The 25,683-nt window shown below is 43.9% G+C and overlaps 1 protein-coding gene across 4 annotated transcripts in view; it reads left to right on the top strand.

Moving 5' to 3' along the window:
- The first annotated feature begins 9,422 nt into the window (after positions 1-9,422).
- nrp1a (neuropilin 1a) overlaps positions 9,423-25,683 on the top strand; it is a 58,584-nt gene continuing 42,323 nt past the window's right edge. For 2 of the 4 annotated variants that reach the window (XM_069512541.1, XM_069512543.1), the window contains exons 1-3: positions 9,423-10,360; positions 11,690-12,127; positions 13,314-13,488. In XM_069512541.1, the coding sequence (XP_069368642.1) occupies positions 12,061-12,127; positions 13,314-13,488 (242 nt within the window). In that variant the 5' untranslated portion in view covers positions 9,423-10,360; positions 11,690-12,060. Of the gene's footprint in view, positions 10,361-11,379; positions 12,128-13,313; positions 13,489-25,683 lie in introns of those variants that run through there. The other 2 variants (XM_069512542.1, XM_069512544.1) reach the window with 1 other exon arrangement.

Genomic DNA, 25,683 nt, shown 5'->3' on the forward strand with positions numbered 1-25,683 from the left:
CTATGCCTTCCTCGTTCTCACCTTGCCTCTGTGTATCTGTGCCTGTCTCTTCTTCCTCTCAGTGTCTGTCCTGCCACACCTCTCTTTTTTTCTCACTGTCTTTCTCCATTTGTCTCAGAGGACAGGTCGGTTTCTCTGAGGGCTGCACTCTGACATGGTGAAATGGAGTTAGTTTGTTCCTGCAGTGACGGCGGCACTTGGCAGTCAGGATAACTACTCCAGATATTGACGGAGAGGACTTCAGTGTTCAACGTGAGCTGGCAGAAAAGGGAGAGGTGAAACTTGAATGCACTGCAGACATTAAGTGTTGGTAGAGTTAAAAGAAACCACAGAGCTTTATCACAACTATCTGAGGTTCCTTCAAATAGGTCCTTCCATTTGAGGCCGATCTTGTCTTATCATTTAGTGTTGCTCATCTTTTATATTTGTGAAGATAACATTGTACACATCAGGGTTATTGCTGTGATCTGTGAACATGTTCACAAATCAGTGTGTCAGTCTATTCTACAAATTGTGTTGTGTTTATTTTCCCCTCACAATATGTTTGTGCCTGACTGATTGCTTCCTCTTGCCAGTTGGACTTTGTTTTAGAATGTTGCCATGTCCATAGGACACATCTCTTACATAACATGGTGAGGTGTTAACCCCGCACAACTCCAGCATAGCTCGATATACATTGACAACGTAGGACTGTGATTGGTCAGCTTGTGCTGCCTCAGTTTCAAATCAGTGTAATGGACAATTTTATTGTTGTCATGATACTTTTACAAAGGTTAAGGGCCAGTGTTGGCACAGAGAATCAGACCATTGCACTAAGACTGTCTGTGCATCATTGAACATGAACTCCAGAGAATGTTTGCACAATTGTGTTCTGACTCTCTCTGCTGTTTACCTTTCACATATGAGGAACGCAGCAGGAGATTCTCAGACAAAAAAAGATCTGTGGAGTGTTCAGGCGCACTGGAGGCAGGACATGATGTATAAATGATGCCGTGGTTATCACCAAGGTCTGCCTTCATCACTAAAAGCTCTCGGATTTCGTCTTTCCTCGTTGACATCTTTGTCTATGTCTTCTACATCTATGGCTCCTCTTATTCATCTCAAGATATTTGCTTTCTTTTGGGGGTTTTTCAGTTCACCTGCTGCGTGATAAAAAAGCTCATCAATGCGCCCACTCGCTTGTAGTGAATCCTCCGGATAATCTCCTATGCTGTATTCTCACATTGGCACAGTCGGACTTAGTATGTCTGAAGATTGTCACTCTGACATTTGCATTCTCACATGCAGCACCTCCAAATAATTTAAGATTAACTGGTGCATGTCTGAAATTAGTATTTGTCTATGTCGGGTGCCACAACAGGACATCGTCGTACTTTTAAATGGAAAACTTTGCCCACAGCTCACAACTCTGTAAAAATGTTACTACAAATCTATAAAGAGGAGAGAAGGCTGCCCACACTGTGATATATTCCTCACTGTTGCTACACCTTAAAATCCAGTTTAGCTGTGCTGAGGACTCAGAGGAGTCTATTAGCTTTTTGGGGGAAGCCAGATTTGTTCTGCCCATGAACAGCCTGAGGATGATGATACATCTATGTGATGTGAAAGGTACATCAGTTTGATGCTGGAGAGAATTTCAGACTTATTGACGAGTAAATCCTTTACTGATTTAGTTTTGTTTGCAGTATTTTAATCGTGTATTCACGGGATACAGTCCTGTATGACTTTGATATGACATTTATAGCTGTTCATGTGAACTAACACGGCCTCGCACTTGGATGTGAAAAGGCCCCTCAGAGGTTCTGTTCTCACGGGTAAAAGACTTGATGAAAGATAAGGAAGAGGTTGGGTAATTCTATGCATATCAAACATTTTTCATTGCTTGTGACCATCTTTGGACCTCTGAGGAACATGCAGTCTTGTGATATGCGTGTGTCACTGTGATATCATGGTGACACTGCCACTTCCTGGTGAAGTTAGATCAGAGTCAAACATCAGTTTGTTTTTTGTGTTCTCTGAACCTCTTTAGTCACATCCTGTCACTCTTTGGTAAATAATCCAAGACTAAATCAGGCCTGTCTCATGATACACTGTCTTCTTTTTTGTTGTCAGCTGCAGCAGCTGCATGACAACAGTCAGATCTTGTGCCAAAGACAGAAAACCAACAGGCGTTTAACATAAATATGTAAAAATAGCAACATGAAAAATAGAAAATATCAGCATGACAGCACACACACACACACACACACACACACACACAAAAGCACTGGATGCGTGCTCCATCTTCACTCACACAAGCTCACACAGTGGGACCAATGAGGCACCTCCCACCCCTTCAGCAACACACACACACACTCATTTACAAAGGCCAGCATTTCATCCTCCTCAGTTACCCGTCTCACTCTTTCAGCTAATCTTTACCATCAGAGGCCAGGCCGCCATTGTTGGGATTTCCTCCTCTTAATTACTAGGACACTGGGCTTTGTGCTGACCGTGCTTCTGTTTCAGGCTCAATTTCGAACCCTGTTTTGTGCGTCCTTACCCCCCTTGTAAGGTTGAAGGGCCAGAGGGGCAGCTAGGTTTACCACCTGTTGTGGCAATTACTAACAAACTAACAAAGCATGGAGGGCAGGGAGGAGCTTTATTTCCTTTTTTCATCTTATCAAGGGAAAAGTCTCACTGCCACCTCTACAATGTTATCAGTTCTAACCGAGGCATCAAAGCTGCATTAAAGATCTCCATAAAAACTCACCTGAGAAGCAGAGCCAAGATCTGATATTGCTAGACGAGACAACGTGTCTATCCACAGACGGATCAACACTTTGGAGAGAAATATTAAATACATAAACAACACAGAGAAAGTGCTTTGAAAAGGGGGATTAAATCAATCTGAGAGGTTTGAGATAAAGAATGTGCAGTTTAATGTTGTCATTTTACATGATTTATGAGCAGGAAATATTTGAAAGTCACTGTATGCAGGATCAGAGACATCAATGCAGGATGAAATAAAAATAATGATGATTGATTTTCAATTATATATTTTCTATAATTCTTGGGGAAGTTGGCAAAGAACTTTTTGAATGACAGAATTTTCCACTTTTCAAATGTGTGGTTTCTCTTTTCTTTGAGCCTTGATGAACATAACAAATTATGAAATTGTTATGTCTTCATGTTCCCCTGCAAACAAACTATGCAACTCATCATTGTGAAAATTGCTCAATTATGTGCAAGACCTTTAAGTTTGTTTGTTTTCCATAATTTTAAAGAGGAAAATTGCCTCTTCAAGAGCACCATAGTTTGTTTCATCCTGAAGGGTTTGGATGTCTGTCTTATTATCGTGTATGTGTGACATGCGTTTTTTTTTCCAGGCACGCTTAGTGAAGCTTAATCTTAGACAGCAGTTTAAATCATTCAAATGTGGCTTTGTTTATATGTGGTGAACAGTATCTATACACGTACGTTTGTGTACCATCACGGATGTGTTTTATTTTCATATCTATATATCAACAGTCTTTAGTTCCCTGCTCAGATTGGAGAGAGAATCATTTTAAGACGCTGGCAGTGAAAGTTAAAAACCGTGTCATTGAATGTTCTCTCAGGATTTTGAGAGTCATCCAATGTTCCTGTCTCCCAATAGGTGTGCTTTGATTGGCTATTAAATACACACAAAGAAGGAACCTATGTCATGTGAGCCCTAAATGTCTGGATAAATGGAGAGAGGGGTAATGCTCTACCCACTACAGTTCAGCTTCTATCTAAAGGCTGCACCTGCACAATATAGACACTGTATGATGAAGGTTTCTTTCAAAACCTTGGAAAGACTTTAAATATATAAATATTAGTCAATATTCTGTATAGATCTCTTTTCATAGATTCCCCTGAGAATAGAGGGTTTCCACAGCAGTCACCAAGGTGATTCTAGGGAGGGTAATCTCTCATAATTCAAGTCGGATGGATTCACCAGAAATCAAATCAGCTTCCCAGACTGTGAGCTGAGGAGGCAATATCCCAGTGCAATTCTTCATTGACCTACATAGCATTTCTCCCTGACAGTTCCTTCCCCCTCCGCACACCCCTCCCTCCCTCCCCTGCTTTGCCCTGATCTCTGGAGCTTCTCCTTGTGCATTTGATGATGAGCGGCACAGGATTCATCATCTCAACCTCCAAAGTGGCGCAAAAAAAAAATGGAGAATGGAACATTAACCCCCCTGCAAAAAAATATATATTTAAAAAAAAACATATATCTGCACCCAAATTGGAATATGCGAGGCAGTTTGTGCGGTGGCTTTCCAGAAATGTAATTAAGCATCAAAGACAATCGCAAATCTGTGTGTCTCCGAAAAATGATCGCTTGATTAGGTATCGAAGATTGGGTAATTTACATCAGTGATGATGTGAAATTGGGGTGCTGCGAGAAGTGTGTGGGCAACACACACACACACACACACACAAACACACACCCATCCATTTGCAGCTAAATGCTGTCACATGTGCAGACACTCATACAGACCCACATGCACACCCAGAGACAGACAGTAGGCTCCCTCATCATTAATTCAGGAGCCATCACTCTCACCCTCCTTCTGCCCCTGAGAAACTCTCGATGCTTCCCAGCAACATTATGCATATTTATTCATGCATCTTCCCCGCTTCACTAAATGTCACTGTAAATGTTTTTACGTCTAATGAAGCCATTTCTTTATGTTTTTGTTCTTTCCCATTTACCCCGCCTTCCTCGTCCTCTTCCTCTGTGTTCCCCCCCCCCATGCCTCCGTTTGAATGAGGAATATCCCTGAAAACGGTTCAGGTCGGTTTTTCTTTCTCTATTACCATAATGTCTCGAAACTTCAGAAGCTCTTTATTCAGCCCTCCGCTAATTCCATTCACACTTAGTTTCACCTCGCCCAAACGCCTCAGAGGAGAAACGCTGCCTTTGTAGCAATTACTCCAGACCTTGATCTGACTGAGCCTCCCCTCCTACCACCTCAGCCACCACCCCGCCTTTCAAGAGTCAGCGTTGCGGGGATCGCAGTCTCCTCTGTTTGCCATGTCTTCACCCAGAGCCTCAGAAAGTGACTGTAACGGAGCCAGCTCACTTCATCCCCTGTTTATCTTTTTCCTCTTTGTTTTCTGATCCATTCACCGCTCTCTCTTTCTCTCTCTCTCTTTCCCTGCTTCCCCACCTCCTGTCTCACACAAACACGCACATGTGCATTCCACATTCCTCCGAACAAAAAAGGCCCAGGATTACGACACAACGACAGAGTTTGAAGGAGTGTCCTTTGTGCCAGCAAGAGTTAGTGAAACATTCTGGGGCTAGTAATTATAAACAGCAGCCGAAACTTGTGAAAGAGGTACAGTACGGCAGCTTCTATACTGCGAGAGCTCTAAAGCTCCCATGTGCAGAATAACCTCTGTCCCTGTGGCTCCTTCAGTGTGGTTGTCATGGAGGAGACAGTGGAACATAGCATGATAAGACAGTAACACGGTCTTTTAAAAAGTTCATGGTCTGAACCTCTAATCCACTTTGTAATGCAGTGGAATGGGAGGGTTAGGGTTAAAGTTATTTGCTACCTCACACTGAACTTAAATATCCATAACATGTGCTGCGGTGATGTCCGTGATGCACTCTCTGACAGTCAGAAACTTGCTGTTTTTACCAAAGAATTGCTGCCAAGATGGATTTGGATAGTGCATATCAAAGGTTGGGGTTTTGTAGCGCATAAATCCAAGAGCTTAATGTTCTATGTGACAGCAGCAGGCAAAACCCTCAGTCTGACCGAAATCAGACATATGTTGGTTGATTTGACATCAGGACTGGCATCCTGCACCCCGTCATTTGAGGCAGCGGGCCTGAAAATATCAGGCCTTTGCTTTGCAGCTGCAAAACGGAAATTGGACCAGATCTCTGAATGGGCTTATTCCTCAGAAGTTGGTAGTTGGTTTGATTCTCCACACTAGTGAACTGCTTGGGGTAATGTATTGTTACGTTTCCCTTTTTATAGAAACAATAACGCTGACAACCAACAGAGAAAGAACTCAGAGCGGACATGAGGCAGTCAAAGAAAAAAAAAAGGTTCATTTACAATTAAATGATGATAAACAACAAACGTAGGTTTGAAACATGTGGGGGAAGGAGGAGCTGTGGGGGTTGTGCCAAACAAAATAAACAAAGTACAACAAAATAGGGCCTAGCTCAACTCTATCTGTAAGAAAGAAAAATAAGACAAAAGGCCTGACTATCTTATCTAAAAAAGTGTCTGAAACTAATAAAAGTACATCAGTGGCAACAACCCATAACCTAGAGTAAATAACAATTTCTTCCGACATTTGTGAATGTATAGGGTACCCCAGCCTTATCTCAGTTCAACCTCCCCACCGCAAACCTCTGACAGAAAGCAACAGAGGGAGAACAAAGCAAAAGAGAGGCTTTTAAAATGGTGCCCTCCGTCTCTGATTGGCTACTTGGCTGGAGTGCGAGCCAATCCACAGATCTTCTGAGGCTCACAGGTGGCAGCCAATCTTCCACTTCTCACCTGCAGGACAAAGGAGAGAGCAAGGGAGAGGGAGGGAGAGAGAGAGAGAGAGAGAGAGAGAGAGAGAGAGAGAGAGACACCCGCACACACAACTCAATACACGTAACATGAATGATCTGAAGAGTTTTGATGGCACATGATATAGCTTTGCAGTGTTTTGTTAGCTCTGTTCGAACCCAGAGGAGGGGTTTAGAAACTTGTGTATTCCCTTCTTATTCAGAGCTGAAGTGAGAAAGTTAAGTTCCTGAAGAAGATATCAGCTCAAATAAAAAGACCATACTGTAATTCATTTTAATCCAGATCAAACTTTGATTAAATTTTTCTGTTAGCTGTTAATAACTCTTCTGCTAATTTTTTTGGCATCAGAATTATTTTGTGAATGAGCTGAGACCATGGCTTCCTGTGCACTTGTTTTAGTCCACACCAGAGTATGATGTGCTTACATCTACTCAAACAAATTTCAACAAGAGGAACAAGGATGCAGTCTCCAATTCATCCAAGCTAAACGAGGGATTTTTCTGAAACTTCTAAATGTCAAATCAAATCTTGCTGATAGACCAAAGGGATTTTTAAGGGCAGGCAGCACTTTCATGCCGGAGACCAGAGCTCGCCTTCTGTCATAGACCTGCATTTAACATTTACATTACTATCAACCACTGACACCTTTCTGCCTTAACTGAGAACATTTAGAAACTTGTTGGTTTCTAAGATATCGACACTGGACAAAATAAATCGGTGTAATCAAGAGTCATAAAGAATCACCCAATTTTTGTTGATTGGTTGATTTGGTTTATAAGGTGTTTGGCTATCAAGAGTCTCCAAAACATTTCCAGTGCTTCATCGTTACTGGTGGAGAGTGCTGTCTAACATTTTCTCTCTCCTGTAGACATTCTGCAGGCCATAATGTAAAATTCACTCATGCAAATGTTCAGTGAGGCCTTCATGCTCTGAATGGAAACATCACTAATTCAGGTTTTTTCTTCAATTTGTCACCTGTCAGAACAAGTGTTAATTCATGTCTGAATTCTCGACCGCTAACTCCAGAAACGGACCTTCAAGCTGAGACTCAGTCAGAGTGAGCATTTTACCTAACAGTTTGAACCTGAACATTTCACTCTGACTTCACTCACTTCGGTGAATAAAGGGCAGGCTAATGAAATCAAGTCCTCTGCTCACAGGAGCCATAAAATGTCTGCTTTTGTACCAGAGCTAATTATTCATCAGGGCTTTACTAAAGATTAGTGCGGATAAATATGAAGTAGCAAATCCTTTAAATGGCTCTTTTATTGTTCCCCTACAATCCCCCCCCCTCATTTTAGATATGGCACAGGCAGGCACCCTTGTGAAATGACTCTAAGCCATTGTTCCTGTGTTATCCTGAAGACACGAAAGGCTAGTTAGTGCTGCCTTTGATAGAGATGCCCGCCACCATTTTAACATTTGTGTTATCAGCAAGGCAGAGAATTGTCAGGGCTGGGATGGGAATAAAGCCACTCGATCCTCGGTCTCCCTCTCTCTAGGAATGAAAAATAATAATGTGCTGGGATTGTAGGCTTATCTTGCTCTATTGTACCACAAAAACTTTTCAAAGAGACATCTCAATACATGATGTGCATAAAACATGTCAACCCCCTGAATTGAAGTGCTGCTTGCAAGAGGGCAACACAGTGATTTGCTACGTTTCAGAACAGGGAGATGATAACGTGTAACACACAGTTAGAATTATTATTACATCGAAAAGAAGAAGAGAAGTATTAAGGCTGATGCATGGGAAGACTGAATTATGAATATAGTGATTATATCTACAGAGAGCTTTCATCAGTGCACATGTTTGTAAACCCAGCTGTGGAATCTCAAAGGCAGACTGAGGTGAGCCTGAGGAGAAACGGGTGGTTCTCTCAGTGTTGGGAGAAGTTTGGCTTCAGGGCCAAAACAACAGCGAGAGAAACAACAGCTTTCATGCTTCAGTCTTCAGTTTGGTTTAGTTAAGGCAACAAAACTAACATGTTATGTTTGAGGAAAGTTCATGGTTTGGGGGATTAAATAGACCCTTTCACAACTTTACGCACATGCAAAGTCTTTTTTTCTTGAAGTCTTGAAGGGACGGTCTCCTATGTGCTGCTCTCCAGCTCTGATGCCCCCTACAGGGCAGAAGGCTCATAAGCACAGAGACCTGCAGCTGCAAACCTCCAGTTTATTGCAGTCGAATGTGCTACAGCTGCAGAGAAGTCACGCAGCCTGTGTGCAGGCTGAATCCTCGAGACCCGGTGACAGAGGTTAGAGAAACAGGATTGGGAAACTTTCAGCTAAATGAGGCCGAATCCTGTTTCAGTTCCTTTTACTGAAAAATTGCACAATGGCAAAAAAAAATATGAATGGGTGTGGGTTTAAACTGGAAGTTTTACTGTGAAACTTGGGGAGATTCCTGCACCAACCTTTTATATGCAGTCCATGATGTCACCCCAGTAGTTAATTTGTCCTCTAAAAAGTTTTTATTTGATTCCTATCAGTGATTTTTTAATCACAAATAAAGGGCTTTAAACAGGGACTTTATTTTATTTATTCATGGTTTCCACGGTTTACTTACTTGCTCCAGTCACTGACATTTATAACGTTAATGAATCCCAGATCGTGTACAGAATGACATATGCTGTCATTCATGTGTCTGTGTGTATTTTTGGTGCAGGCTGAGATGGGTGACAGACACATTGCTCATAACACACACACACACACACACACACACACACACACACACACAGAGAGAGAGAGAGAGAGCAGCGTCTTTGTTCATGGAACAGCACTGTGCACTCAGTGATTCCCTTGGGCCCCTACAGGCTCCCAGAATACAGTGCATCAGCCCATATAGGCCCTCTACAGCATCCTTATGATATTGCTTTGACTTGAGGTGATGCTCAGCAGAACTTAATGCACTTTAATTATCCTATAATAGCCACTCCTGTGTGTAGTTACAGGTTTGCTGATTGTTTGTGTTCTATTGGATTCCTATGCTTCCTCATAAGGGCAGATAAGAAAGAGTGTGCGAGTGACTCAGGGTAAAAAGATGGATTCACTCATAGTGCAGATGCAGATACGTCATCGGGTTATAGCATTTCATGTCTGATGTGACTCTCTGACTCGTCCAGCAGACAGTCTGGTGGAGGCAGCTGGGAGAAATCTGCATCTTGATTGCGGAGACACCCCCTCCACTTACCAGCACACACACGCACGCACACAACCACGCGCGCCCTCGTACTCATCCCTCGTAAAGGGGCGTGTGGCGCTGGCAGGGACTCAAACCCTCTGCCTGTGCATCAGCGGAGGAGCCGAGAGCAGTGGCGCACGGAGGCACAGACGCGGGGGGGAAACTTGCAATAGCTCTGAGACGACTTTTTTCGTTTTTATCCAGTATTGTCTCCCTCCCCTTGACATTTTGTGCGGCGCTCAACACTGACCGGAGAGTCACTTATTGTGGCTGCGCTGAACGGGAAGGAGCGAAACAAGGAGAGCCAGAGAGAGATCAGCGGCGAGGAGAGCGGTCTGTACGCGGGGAGGAGAGTGCGAGTCTCCGCGCTGCGGCTGTGCGTCTTTGCGCTGTAAGGACCCGCAGGACCGGGTTGGAACGGTGCGCTGTGGTTGTTCCACGGCTTTTTAAAAAGGGGGGCTGTGAGGAATAACTTGGACTTGGTTTCGAAGGGAAGATTTGTGTGACATTCTTTCTGCAGAACCGGAGGAATCCTATCGGATCGTACACTCTGCTCCACGCATGTTGGAAGTTGAGAGAGCAGGGCTGGATGCCTGCGGGTTTGCGAGTCCTCAAGGCGCAGGTGAATGCAGCTCTTTTTATTTGACTTATGCGTAAGATTTAAAAAAATATATTGCTGCGTTAGACGACACCGCAATTAGAATAAATTTGTTTTCACCATTTTATCATGTAGCTTACATGTTTACACATCTACCTGATATGGCCCCTATTGTTTCAAGCCCCTTGTATTTTAGTTTTAAATGTGAAAATCACAGCATATATATGCTATCAAAAGTAATTTTCTTCCAAACATACCATCATGTACACTGTGTTTGTGCAGCATTGTTACTGTACAGGACTGCTTGTGCTGATGGAGGTTTCTGAACACAAGCCGGCTCCTCTCCGGGTTATTTTCCTTTTAGTGCAGCAGTGACCAGTAAGAGCAGCCTGAAGTAAAAGAGCCGACAATCCTTTAATTTACGCTTTAATTGATTTTCCCTAAATTTCAGAGATGCCACTTTTAATGGTGTCACTGCTGTGGAGCAGGGATTTAACAGTTGGCGCATCTGGGGAAGCTACTGGCTCTTAAAAGGAAATGACCTGGAGAAATAAAGAACTGTTTAAATTATTGTTCTTTTCTATTGTTTAGATGCTGCGTAAAACCAATTGTGCCAAAAAAATTACGCAGTGTATTAGCTCGTGGATATGTTTCTATCTAAACTGGAGAATCATTCGTCTGGGGGACAGATGGATTAGAAGGCGCAGGAACTTCTTTTTATAGGCACTACTTCAGTTTGTCATATATAATGATGAGTCCCAGATAGAAGCGGAGGAGGACATCCACAGGAAATACCCCTACAGTATTAGTCACAATCCACACTTAGAAATCTTAGAATTTAATATGCTTTCTCGCTGCACATTTGATCCAAAACTCACGAAAATCCTCAATATTTTGGGGGAAATATTCCTGGAGGGAGTCACGTTGTGTCACTACATCTGCCATATATGTGTAGCTCCTCTTTGTAAGGGAAGATAGGGGAGGAGGGAGGGAGGGAGGGGAAGAGAGAGAGTGAGTGAGTAAAAGAGAGAGAGAGAGAGAAAGGGAGACAGAGAGTCATGTCACTTAACGGACTGCTGGCGCTCTGTGACTCAGTTGGCTGCTTCGCGTTCATATAAAGACACGCCGCTTCTACCCACTATAGGTTATAGCTATTTGTTATCAAGCCAGTCATACACCTCCTCCTGCCCCACCACTCGGAGCCTATAGAGGTCACAGTTCTGGGGAAGGGGTGTCTCTGCGCTTTTACACTCGTGTTTATATCGGTTAAAACCAGATTCGGGAATGTTCGTTACGCACGGCAGCGGCAAGCATTCCTAACCTGCTCTGCATCTGTTTCCTCCAACTCCGCAGCCAAGGATTACTCCCAGCCCGGCCATCATTTGACGGAGTAAGACCGCTAAACAGGAGCGCTGTCATTTCTCCGTTTCTTCGTGCGCTTTGCGAGTCTTTGGAGAGGATATGGCACGGCCGGCACTGGAGAGAGGAGCGCAGCCGGCACAGGCGAGAGGAAACCGGAGCTGAATGACAGGATGCCAGCGACCTGAGCCCGCACTCAGATCACTCCCGACTGCGCTAAAAGACACACTTTCTGCTTTTTATTGGACAAGTTAAGAGAAGAACAAGAAGAAAACTTACCCAAAAAAAGAAGCTTTTGGAGGAGTTTAATTTTAAAAGTTTTTTTTGTATGCGTAATTTTATTTTTGGGGTGATTAAAAACAAGGATGCATTGTGGATTAGTCTTGATCCTGTTCACGGGAATCCTCTTGGTGGTCAAGGCTTTCAAAAACGGTAAGTGTGACATCTGATATGTATTTAAGTAAATCTTTTATGTACACTGCAAGGCTACTAATCCCAATATTTTTTTAAAAGATAAGCTCGGCCTGATCCTCACTGATCTCCTGGCAAACCCGCAAGTCGCTCACCTGCCCATTCTGCCAACACGGGGGAAACAATCTTAGACTCTGTTATTTCTGTAGACTTCTTGCTCAACGCGTTTTTAGAGATTGCACCGTCTCCCTCTTTTAACAGTGTGTTCTTATATTTTGAATTATTTGACCTTTTATTGAATATTTAAAACATTCCTTTAATTCTGGTGGAGTGGAGGCTTTGTTTATCTCCTGTTATTCCACTTAAATAGCCTCAATCTTAAACGAGTTTGCCTTTATTCACTCAATATTAATTTCTGGTTATTTGTTACCACGCATGAAGTTGTTGTTTGAAAGTTTTCTCAACAATTAAAATCGGTTTTCGTTCAGCAGTAGTGACCAGTTTCCAAACTCTGGTGTTCAGAAAGTCAGGCCAAATCCTGAACTTCCCCAACTTCTTAATTCTCACAGCATCAGTTTCGTTTCAACTTCGCGCTGTCCCTCCTTGTTCCTCGGTTTATTCCGTCAGAGCAGGTCAGGTTAGAGCAGCAGATGCTGGGGACTTTTAGAATGAAATGATGAATAGAAGCGCAAATGAAGATGTATGTGAGCAGCGGCGGCAGCGGGCCTCTGAAAAACAAAGGATTATTCCTCTTGATGATGACACGCACTGTTTAAAGAGATTTAAAGGAATAGCCCGTAGGAGTTTGTGACTTTTGCCTTCAGCTGAACTTAAGTTCCCTTGAAGTTTTTCGTTTCATTTGGATTGTTTGTATTTCACAGCAATTTCCAAAAGAGGATGAAAGCTGCTCCTTTTCTAATTTTACTAAGTGCCTCAATTAAACCAGTGTCTACTTCATGGGCTCAATATTAGGTTCTATTACTAAAATTATGGATGAAGAATTCTAAAATAGATTCTGTAATAATAACAACAATGGAGAATAACAAAGTGAATTTATATTCTGAGACATTCTTAGATTCGGGTGTTTGCGTGTGTTTGCGTGTGTTTGCGTGTGTTTGTGTTTTCAGTTTGTATTGTTGTGGTGAAGTGTTGTTGTTCTTCTCATTCTGTGTTTAAAGAGTTTATTCCCCCCCCCTCCCTTCTGCAGATAAATGTGGAGGCAACATCAGAATCTCAACCGCCAACTACCTCACGTCGCCCGGGTACCCCATGTCTTACACCCCCTCTCAGAGGTGCGTGTGGGTGATATCGGCGCCTGGCCCTCACCAGCGGATCCTCATCAACTTCAATCCGCATTTCGATCTGGAGGACCGGGAGTGCAAGTAAGAGCAGCCCCACTTCTCGAACATGCAAAGCAGATGTGGGTTTTGGCCCCGAAAACTCATCCATTCATTCGATCCCTGGAGCCACAGTCTGATTTTGAAGTTAGCTTTACGAGGGATAGAGTGAAGCCTCTGATAAACAAAGTTAATCTTACTTTATTGTATTCCTAAACAATTGGATTAACGATCTAACAATATTAGCACTTGAAGAACCATCTAAAATCCATTGTTTAAAAGTACAGATGATCGAACTCAAACTTTCTTTTGGGAAAATAACACTAAAATAATCCAAACACACATAAACTAACATTTCTTCATATGTGCTGGTTTGTATACATGTGTGTTTGTCCATGCGCATGTGAGGTTTATTGCATTTTATGTGCGTGTGTGACTCTCGTGCCTCCCTTTCCCACATGCCTATTGCACATGAAACTGCGCCATCTAGTGTTCACAGCCTCTTTGAACGTGTGTTAATGTGATCTGGCTCTGGCACCACTTAGGGCGCCAGGAATGTCTCACCCCTACCATTTGGTTTTGGAATGTCCTCGCTTCTCCTCCTGGTATAGGGTGAAGTCATTGGAGCATAATATTGATTTGAAGTGTGCTTATGCAGAAGGCATCGAGGAGAGAGCGTGTGGCTTAAAAAACCACCAGAGGCCATTAACTGTCGCTATTCTTTATGCTGCACGAAAAAGAATGGCCATCTTAAAAAGGCATTTACTTTCATTTTCCCTCTTAAAACCCCATTATTCTCCAAACAAGTGAGAAATTCCGAGAATCGAATGAGACATTAAAGAACAAATCTCTTTTAATTCAGCACTCATTCTGTTAATGTCAGAGCTGCAAAGAAGGACAATTATCTGCCCTCTCTGGGATTTGTTTTTACATCTATATTAACTCAAACGGAGAACAAATTACCCTTTTAAGTTGGATTTATTAGTTACGACCAATCCGTATTTGACTTGTTGCCACAAACTGTCACCTAGCAAAAGGCTAAGCTTCTAACCTGCTGTCAGATAGATAGTTTAAGCAGATGAAACCGGAGACAGACAGTAATGTGATGAGCCTGTGTCAGTGTGGGTGCCCCGAGGAGAGCCTTGCCTGGGCAGACCGCCTCCCTCTGATTGCCTGTCTGTGTGTCTGTGATTGTGTGTGGTTTTTTTGTGCGTGTGTCGGTGCCTCTGCCCCGCTCTGTCTCAGCTGTTTGTTTACGCTGCAGGGCTCGGGAGAGTACAGGGCTTTGCAGGATCTTGTTACTGTATCCCTGTTCCACCCAAAACCTGGACCTTGCGCTTCCTTTGTGCTCCTTGAATGGCTCCTGCTTTGGTTTGCAGGGTTTGGTTATTTCCCCCTTATAATCCCAGATTTCAACCCCACTTTAACCTTCCTTCACTGCCGTCAGAGATTTATGACAGATTGAATGTTGTGTCTTTTCGGGGCAGGCTGCTCCTTGATGCTTCTTTTGGGTCCGATTTCAGCACCAGAGGGACTGTTAAACTGGCCGAGAGCCTGAGTTAGAAACGGAGAGCGAGGAAGGGACAGGAGGAAGGGGGGGTTGCAGTAACAATGCCTGTGCTAATCAAATTAGTCGGGAATGAATTTCCTGTGTCTAAACACACACAGTAAAAAGAATTTAACCCCGCAGGCTGTAGGAAGGCAGCTTTTTTCCAGGCTGAAAGCAGGGCGGGCTTTGAGTTTAGCGATCCAATGATATATCTTTTACAATTAGCTCCGCTCTTTCATGGAGCAGCCTGGTTGCATATTGCCAGTTCCTAAATGTGTTCGCAAATGAAGTTTGTGTAGTCCATGTGTTTATATCACTCCCTCTCACTCATCCTCTGACTTTTCCATTTGCACATGTCCTATTTGCATATTAATTACATTTGGAGCAGCCTATGTAATAACAATAGTGTGGCCAGAGTTCCTGCCTGCCTGGAGGAGCTAACAAACAGCCCGGGCTGTGAAACTTAAGTAAGTTTCCCATTCATGTGGGTCACTCAAGAGATTGCACCAGAAAACGGGGTCATCCTGACCTGCAGCTTTGTCCTATTTTTAATATGGTGCGCTGTTTCATTTTTAATGTTTTAATAGAGTGGTTTTCAAGGAACTCTAGTCCCACTTCACAAAAAATTCCACCTTGTGTGCCTTCTATATTTTACTTTTTGTTTTGTTTTCCTTCTTAATATCACATGTAACATGAGGGTGTAGGTTACTGTGATAACCGCTGACAAGGCATGTCACTGGTTACTTGATTATAAGCAAGAGAATAGTCACTTATACATCTGCAGACAGTAGGGTATGATTTGTTTTGGACACATCAGACTCCCTGTCGCAGCTCCACTCACCAAATCTGCCCTTACATAATGGAAACTGATGAGAGCCAGAATGGCTTCCTTATCTGATGGACCGGCAGAGTGGGTGGAGGCGCAGGGAGGGTGGGGGTGCGACAATGCATGCTTCAGTGCACTGCCTTGCAATCTAATTAGTGGGCAAATGGAACACACATGCACCACATGTTCTCCAACATGGCTGTTATCAGCAAACCAAACAAGAAGCACTCAAAGTGGTGCTCGTAAAAAGAAAAACAACCTTTGCTGAGTGGAGTCTGGCCGCGGCCGTGTTGTTGCACGTGTGCACGGCCCTGGACAGGTTTGTTTGGGGAAGTGCAGAGGCCTGTATCCTGAGAGCTGGAGGAGGAAAACACTTCATCACAGAGATAAGGACACTAAGTGAGCCCTGTGATTCTGAATGCAGAACGTGTTTACCTTTCACGCACCGCTGTAGACTTCCACAGAGCCGAGCTTCAGGGGCGACCCTCGCCACTTTCTCATAGCCAATGAGATAAAAGCGGAGCCGGCATCAAAGCAAATATTTGGAGTCAATTTGCTCTGAAAATCAGTGGAGTGAGCAAGCTGAGCTGAGGTGAAAAACTCCCTCCCCATGCACCTATTCTCTGTCTCTCCACCATCTGATTAGGTCTGGCTGTGGCAGCTCTTATCAACTAAAGATTTGAGTGTGAACAAGTCACAGATTTCACATGGGGCAGATTGAAGGGCAATTTATTGAACCTCTTCCACATTTTGACACTCTCAGTCTTATTGTTCGCATCCAATTCTTCTTTATAAGTCTGATAAAGTTCAAGCTTCCAGAGTTTTCAACTCACTCAAACCGAGAGAAAGACCTGGAGAGTGTTTCATCCTGAGCTGCGGGCTGTTTTCCCCACCCTCTACTCTCCTGCTGACATGGAGAGGTGAACCTGCTTTCTTTAGATATGATGTACTCCTGACAACACAATGAATCATTGATGGCATCGGATATGCTGACCAGACCGAAAAAACTGTTCCCGCACCTCTCTGGCACGTTGAAGTCTCTTGAAGCCAGCGAGTCAGTCAAGGCTGCATTGTGTTGTTTTGGAGGAGCAGAAGAGAGTGGTTAAAAACACAGTGAGATAGTGTCTCCTGCTTCTCAGCCCTCCTTTACTTCTTTGCTTTTCTCTCTCTGTCTGGATTTTCGGACCGCACAGAAATTCCACTGTGACAGTCCGTGCAGTGGAGGGGGGGTGTGTATGGGATGTATGGCAGGGTGGTACTAAGCAGTGGAGATATTTGAGGAATGTCTTCTCAAACACCCTTTTGTGGGGGAGATTATGCAGAAAGTCAGCAAAAGTCTCCTGCCTGGCCATGCATCAAGAGTCTGCCCCAGCCTGAAAAGCACATTTCTCTCTTTTTTTTAATTGTCTCTTTTCTCTGTCCCTTCCACTCCGCTCTCCTGCTGAGCAGCCCCTGTGGAAGGCAAACATTCTCTGCTGTGTACCCTCTACAATAGACATCCTGCCCGCCCTGGCATTCCTGACAAGGCCTGGACTCCAGAGATGACTAACAGGAGCTTGGGAAGGGGGGGGGAAGAGTAGTAACCCTGTTCTAGATCTATAGTTGGCTCTTTCTTTGTCATGTGGCATCCCACCAACTCCTCTCATATGTTCATAGTGCAGAACAAAGAGGGCCACCTGTTTCTAAGTGAGAGTGGACAGAGGAAGCTTTAGGGAACGGATCCCGTTGGTCACTTTCATTAATTCCCCTGTTTCCCTTTCCACCTGTATAGCAGCAGCACCCAGATAAAGTGCAGTGGAGCTTCATAGGAGCTGTGACTCCTCCCTGCATCTTAAAACAGCGGCTTCTCCCCGCTCACGCTCCTCTGCAAGGCAACCATGGGCAAATAAGGAGAAGTGGGCCGTGTGACCATCTATCAGCCGTTGTCATGGAGGAAAATAAATACGGCAGGAACGCAAGAGGAACCTTTTTTTAACAAGGCTGGAGGCTTTTATAGAGGGGAAGTGCTGTGACCTGCAGGGGCGAGGGGACGGGGCTTAAGAGTGACACGGATTGTTGGAGATACTTATGGTCTGTTAGGGGACATTTATTTCTGTTGTTGATGTGTGCTTCTCTTCAAAGTGCGTGTCAGAGAACATACAAGCTGGGGGAGTTGAAAGCGCCGCCGCAAAATAGGCACGGCAAAATAAAGAGTGCCTACGGCGACACCACTTCTTTTAACTACCAGCTTTGACAAAAGCAGCTGAAATTATGCACCTTGCATTTCCCACAGCAATAGACTCCCACAGCTCACAACAATGGAAATCAAATTACACCTGAAATTACATTGCGCTTGAAAAAAAATTGCTCGTCAAAAGCGTCTCGAAGAGCAACCCACTTTGAATATATCTTGTTTGAACTCCACAGCAATTACTCCAAACCCTTGTTTTGTCAGCACGGTAAAACCTGCAAAATTACATCTGCTCTTAAATTTCTGTTTGCAATATCTTTATTCTGTTTCCTTTCTGCCAACATGTTACACCGTTAATGAAGCAAGCGAGCCATTCAAAGCGAATGAGAGCTGCAGGGCTGATAAATGTAACGTGTTGACCTTGTTAATTAACCAGAGGGCAGAAAAGACAGGGCAGCAGACAGAGATGTTGCATCAGAAAGCCGTTGACCTTCACTGTCATTACTCTCGCTCTTCTCCTTCGTCTCTTTGAAACATAAAGGGTTACTCCCTGGCTAATGAGCAGGATTAAAGTAGGTCTGTTCACATGTGCGCTTGCATGCATGCAGTACGTGTGTATGTGCAAGTGACCGTCAGGTCTGGGGTCTTCTTTTTTTTTTCATTCTTCATCTGCCAGTGAAGTGTTTCACCTTGGCTGTGGCTTGGAAGGGCAGCCTGATTGAAAAGCTTTCTGGCTGTGGCATCTGCCATCCTCCCCACTGCTCTGTCACCACTTTGATTCATGCACAACCTGACCACAACCGGGAGGCGAGCCACTCTACCTCACAGCGGGAGGGAGGTCCACTTCACAGTGGAGGAGTAGGAAAAAAGGAGTGAGCGAGGAAGGGAGGGAGAAAGAGAGACAGAGACAAGACAAGGCCCTTGCTCATAAATAACCTGCTGGATTTCAAGCCTCAGTCACATATCTGAAGCAGCACAAAAGCGTCATACATTCTCACGTGTCAGCCTGTTTTGTTTTTCATCTCGATGTGGGAGAGTTAACAACTTGTGTTTGCCAGGGATTGAGTGTCACTAAGCTGTTTCTGGCACACGGCTGGCGACTTTTTTTTTTTTTCTTCGACAACTTATTTTTCTTTCCAAGCCCAAACCGACACAAGTCTCCCTATATGGAAGTTTCTTGTGGAATGGAGTCGCGGCCCACACATCTTCGAGATGTCAGCCGTATGCTCTTTTACTTTTTTATCCAAAACAGATTGCTAGAAAATAAGCCGTATGGAGAGGCTCGTGATTAGAGGACAACATTTGGTAATCTCAGCTCTCTATCTGGACACGCATTTATTGACTGTAAGAAAATTCATACTTGTTTCCCTTCCTGCTCTGATGAAAAAGCATTAAACACTGAGGCTGCAATTCAATTACGCGTTTCTGTTTCCAAAGGACAGTTGGCAATAAGCACCATCTCCCCCCCCTCTCTGCCTCATATAATATAATTAGCAATAGGTTTTCTTCACTCGCCTTGTTTTTTCCTTTTCATCAATTGCTGATTTCTCAGTTTTTGAGTCTGCATGGGAAAAAACAAGAAGCGAGAGTGAGTTGATTGATAAAAAATTGAGTTCATGATAGGTTACAGAGAATGCATCAGTCATGGATTTCTTTCAAACACTATCTCCCATGTCTCACTTATCCACCCATCCAGAGAAGAAATGAAAGAGGAGACTCCTTGGCTGAGTTGATGAAGGAGTTCTAGATGCTTTTATACATTCTGTCCAGGCTTGTCAGACATGTTTCCTTCAGTGGTCTAACCTTGAATAGGGCTCATGATTTTGATTGATGTGGCTGAACTCCTACGCAGCCTGTTTCCCCCCCTAACGCCCCGGTGCTTACAGATTCACAAGGGGTGGCCGGCAATAGGGGGCCTCAACAACCATAGCGTTCTTAACTCAAACAATCAAGCGAGTCCCTGAAGGGCCTCAGGGTGAAGTAAAGTTTGTTTGCAATGGGTAAGAGGGTATGTAGGTAGGAAGTGAAGCCATGGACTCTCCTGTCTCAGCGCCAGATCCCTGGGGTCATTCTCGGTTACTGTGTTTGCGCTCAGCAGGCTGTCGTGGCCTGCTGGTGTTTCTCCACCACTCAATTCGGCCTGATTCGGTCGGGGTGGCAAGCAGACAGTGATTGATGGGGCGGTACCCCACCGCTCTCTGATTGAGTTAGAGCACTCACAATCCCTCGCTTTGTTTGTCCTTCGCTTGATCTGTCCTCACTAAATTGGCAACACTAGTTGAGGTCTTTCTTTTACACCGCAGCCACCGTTCCTTTTTTTTTCTCACGGCTCTAATTCTTTTGTTCAATGACAGTAATTGTAAAAAGGGAGTGTAAATTTAGCCCCAAGGCAACAGTTTGTGGCATTATCACAGCAGGGTAGTGCTGAAATAGTTATTAGAAGCCTTCGTGTCTGGCTCTGTGCCCGGCCAGCCTTTTCCAGAATGACCCCTGCTTGGAACAAGTGACAAGAAGACTCCCTGCATACTTACACAATCTCACCAGGAAGCAGAGGGAAATGATACTACTAAGACAGACATCCTCCCAAGTCGGCAGGAAACTTTGATTGTGGGGCCTGTAGCTGGAAGAGTCACCTTGCTCTCCATAGGCTGGCCAGGGCTGGCTGGCCATCAACACTTAGATCAGCCCCGTAATGCCAAGCATTCCACCCCTCTGCCCGACACCACAGAGGAGACGCACTGCTTGGCATGTGGCCCTCAGAGCACGGACTGTTTGGCTTTCAAAGTGCTGCATCATTGGAAAATCTGAGGTCTTTGTAAGCAATGAGAACAATGCAGCCATCAGAATGAAATGAAGGATGTGGTTTTAAACGGTATCCAACGGCTGATCCACATTGAGAGGAAATCTGGCAACAAACGATCAACTGTTCTTGTCCATTATAAAAAATTATGTATTTTTATCACCATTCCCTTTCGTCTTCCTGTGAAGAACGAGGAATAGCTTGTCTTGTCTCAAGGTTATTGTGTGGTTTAAGGTCACATGTGTTTGCTGCTGGCTGATTGTGCATGTTGTATCCACAGAGGAGGACAATCCCAGTCATCCACAAAGCTTTTCTCAGGGCCTGCTCTGTCTCTCTGCTCCCAGCCAAGTGGCTGCATGTCCAGCCAGATGACCGGGTCATCGAGCACTCAGCCCAGACTGCTCTCTAACCCCCCAACCCCTGCCGCCTCCACAGGCTGCGGGGATGACAAAGAGAAGAAAGAGGAGAGGACGCCTGGTGGGGCCAGATGGGTTGTTTAATTGAATAATTCCCAGTGCAGTTATTACCACCATCGCCCTCGAGCCTTCTATCCTTTGCGTAGCCATGTAAAAGAATCTTACAGGGAGCATATACATCACACCACTGAACCTTGCAGTGTTGACAAATGTTTGCCAACCACATCTATCAGCTGTTTGCACCATTTCTTTCTTTTGTTTTTATTCATTCGCACCATTTCTTTCTTTTGTTTTTATTCATTCACCGCATCTATCAACTTACATGCCTTCACTCTTTCTTTTTTTTTTTTTATCTCCCTCAGCAGTCAGTCTTACTTACTTCCTGCCCATTGTGGAGAGGAGAGAGAATTTTGAATGGCACCCAAAGCTTTAGCTCCAGCTGACCTCTCGCTCAACTCTGCTCCTCCCTTCCCTTCCACCTCTCCTCTCCTCCTGTGCTCCTCTTGCTCTCTTTGAATGTGCCCTACTCCTCTAGCGCACACACACACACACACACATTTGGCCTGTGTGCATGGTGGGGGGTGCACATTGTCATTGTTTTCTTCTGGTCAGCCCACATTATTTGATGTCATGTAGCATTCAATCTGCTAATCTAAGTCCCATGCCAAGAGTCACTGGGTCACTGCCTCAAGGTTGTTTATGGTCGTTTCCTCTCGTCACATGGTTCCAGCGTACTGAACCTTAATCATGAACATCCTACACATGGAGTCATGAACGGGATATCCTGTGATAACCTGTGCCCTGACAGAACCTTCATTATTATGCTTGACACAAAAAAAATGAGATATTTTTCTTCGACGGTTTTTAACAGCGTCATGATTCAGGTAATGTCAAGAGCTTATACAAAGGTGTATGTGAAAACGCAAATGTTGGAGTCTCCTGCCATGTTGGTCATATTTGAAAGGAAAACTCCGGAGAATTTATGGACACAATTGTGCAGACATTCTAAAAAAAGCTCATGTATGTGATGACTAACAGAGCCTCACACAGGGTTTTATTTGTTTCACCAACTTTCATTTAGTTTGTAATAGGAATGAATGAATGAAGCTGTGTTTGATTTGCTACAGGCAGAAAATACTTTTATGCACAAGGCAACTGATTTGGTTCCAACTGTGTTGCTAATAGCACGTAAATGAAGCATTCTGCATTGTTTTCTCTCGGTAGCATCGGTTGCATCGTGAGGCTTCGTGCTCTCAGATGATATATGTGGACGTTTGTTTCTCAGAGGGGATTCACATGGGAGCTGTGCCAAATAATATCCCATGTCTGCCGCTCCTGGGCAAGGGTGTAATGTTCTGAGATATTCTCCAACTTAAATATTGTGAACGAGGGCTATGGGTCTTTTGAGTCTTTGTTATACAGTCAGTCTGGATGAGGCTGCCTTGTGAAGAGAGCGGGGAGGGGACAGTTTGTTTAAAAGACAGTATACGCATTAGGCCCAATGTGCCACGTTGCCCCCTTTCTCCCAGTGCCCTGTTATTTTTACCCTTGACTTCTGATTGTTGTGACAACGGAGCATCATCTGAGCCGTGCCACAAGACCCCTGTGGAGGAGTCTCTCTTCTCTCACCTCTGCCTGCCCCTCTCTCCTGTGTAATCTAAGATCCTCTCAAATGTCAAGGTGGGACAAATGGGAGCCATTCCCTCCTGTAATGGCCCCAGAAATGGGCTGGAGTGTTTCTCTTTCCCTCCCTCTCTTTGTCTCTTTCCTCTCTCAGAAAACACGCAGGCCTTTTCATCCCTTTCTGTCTTACTGAGTTTCCTTCTTTCTTTGTATTTTTCAGACTCTCATAGCAATTTCCTGCTTTTCTTTTTTGGCCTTTTGTAAATTGAATCACAGAGTTTCTGGCTCTGTTGCTTTAATATGTTAAAGCTTTTTAGAACGGGGTGTAGCGCTGACATATTGTATAACGTCTCTCAGTCAAAATCATATATAATAAGGACATTTCGTCACTGTGGCTTAACTTCTAAGAAGTGTTTCTTAGAAATTTAGCCCAAGGATTTGTGGCTTCATTTGAAAAATCCTACATTCACAGCCTGAATATTCATCTCTGCACACTAAGATAGATACATATGGAGCGCTGCTGTATGCTAAGCAATTTCATTTCTGAAGCTCACATAGCAGAGAAAAAATAATACATGTGTATTTCCATTTTGCCAAAGGCAGTTTTCAAATTAATTGTCCTTATTCTCGCTGTATTCATGATAAGAAGATGTGCGATAGGAGAGGATATTGTGGCTACATGGGATATTCCCAGCCCTGCTTACAATTGTAGCTATTATAAACAGCTTTCATACAGTCTGTTGAACTTTTCACATCAGCAGTGAACTGCAGGGTAAAGTATTTGTTTTACCATATTAAAACAATCCAAAAGAAATAATATAATAATAATAATAATCTAATCAAAATGGCAGCTTGTAATTTTGTTCTGTATTTATAGATGAAGTAATAACACATACAAGTATTTTAGAAAGAAATTAACATTCCATGTTTGGAAAATGTCACTTTCCATATCGCTATTCAAAAATGTTATTTAGAAAAACCTTTTGCAGTTTAACAACCATTTATTATTCTTGTCATCTGAGGGTTAATAAGCAGCTAATTTGATTATCCGCATTCATCTCCTTCCTTTCTGATCAGCAGAAGCTTTTGCTGGCCCCGGCAAAAAGGCCTTTGTGTAAGATGGAGACAAGGTAGTTCTCTGGGAGCAGGAGTCACTCATTTTAGAAACATCACAACAAACAGTTTTTTTTCAAACCATTCACCCACTTAAGAGAAAATACTGAGGCCTTTGATGATCTTCAAGTCAGCTGTTCGGCCGCAGAAGACACATGGCTAAGTAACAGAGAGCAGTTTTATCCCTACTTTTATCTCATATTCTCACTTCTATAATCCCATTATCGTGACCTATTTGTCACGATTTGCAGAAAATCCCCCCTTAGGGTAGAAACCTCCCTCCGTCTATCTGTCCTTATATTTCTGAATAAATGATTATTGTGCATGTTGCAGAGGGAGAGGGATGCAATAATTGAGCCTAAATAGCCAAATTCATTAATTTGATTGTTGGCGACAGCAGACCTCTCGACAGTGTAATTAGGAAAGCTAATGGATGGAGGCATGTTAAATCCATCAATGCTAATGATAATTGCTGTTTGGGAAAGCGACACTGCTTCACAAACGTGTGGCCAAGGCCGCCACAAAATCAGAACCAGCCACTACATCTAAAAATATGACAGATCTGACTCTCGCCATGTGGCGGTGACACCCAAAGAGGTACGTTGGACGGGTGCAGCTGGGCTGTCTGGGCGGGTAATCTACATCTTTTCATCCATCTTTTTTAACTTCAATCCATCCGTGTGGCAGGGAGGCGGTGAGCAAAGCAATCATGTCCCTCCTTCCTCACTGACAAGAACCCACTTCTGAACCCATCAGCTCTGATTGGTCGGTGGTTTATCCCGCTCGTGGGTTGGCACATTCTGTGGCCTTCGTTTTTGCGGATTCAGAAGTAGAGATCAGTGGAGAGATTGATAGCTTATAAAAGCTCCCAATTTTTTCATACCTCATGGTCAGGCTTCTGGATTAATGATGAGGCCTCTCCCTTCAATAAAAATCTTACTAGGGTTACCACTGGGGTTAATGTTTTTAGCTTGGACCTGGTTTACTGCCCCATTTATTCAGCTCTTCCTCGTCTGTCCAGGCAAGCTGACGTTTGGGTCATTACAACTTGACTGGCTCTGAGGAGGAAGAGGGAACTTGTTATTCTAGTTTGGGTTAATGAATGTCACATGCAAGAAGGGGAGGGGGCAGTATGGGAGGGAAAGCGGAGAAAGAGAGACCATTTTATTGCAGTGATATTTCCCCTCCGGGCTTGGAAAAAGTAAGTCGCGGATCAGCTTGTCTCGGGCCCCATTGTACAAACGTTAATGATATTTTCCTTGAGCCCCAATGACAGTTTGTTAGTGGAGACTCATTAAGACCTGAAGTCTCCGGCTGGAGTTTTCTGACAGCTGACAACAAGGTCCTTTTATTCTTCTAAGCCTTCATGGGCCTCCCAGAGCCCTCCCAAGCATGTTGTCCAAGCCTTTCCACCTGGGTTACTTGGAGATGTTTTGACGTGCTGCAGGTGACGTGTTTTCGTGCAACAGCAATATTGTACCGCGGCAGCCACAGAAAAAAGAAATGCCAGAGAAATGCGTCAGGCATTTGTTCTACAAGTACCTCAGCGCTGTAAGAGAGTAATGGCACAAAAAGAACTCTTGTTCTGGGGCTTTCCACAGAATGCTTGAGCTTATAAATGGTCTGATTAAGAAATCTAACCAACTGTTTGAGGCTCATACAGTCTGTCATAGCGTTATTCCATTGCCTCAGATTGTATTTCTTTTTGTAGAACCATATCAAGCAGACATTTATAGAGGGAGG

The sequence above is a fragment of the Paralichthys olivaceus genome, chromosome 17, assembly GCF_024713975.1.
Source record: "Paralichthys olivaceus isolate ysfri-2021 chromosome 17, ASM2471397v2, whole genome shotgun sequence".
Taxonomy (NCBI): domain Eukaryota; kingdom Metazoa; phylum Chordata; class Actinopteri; order Pleuronectiformes; family Paralichthyidae; genus Paralichthys; species Paralichthys olivaceus.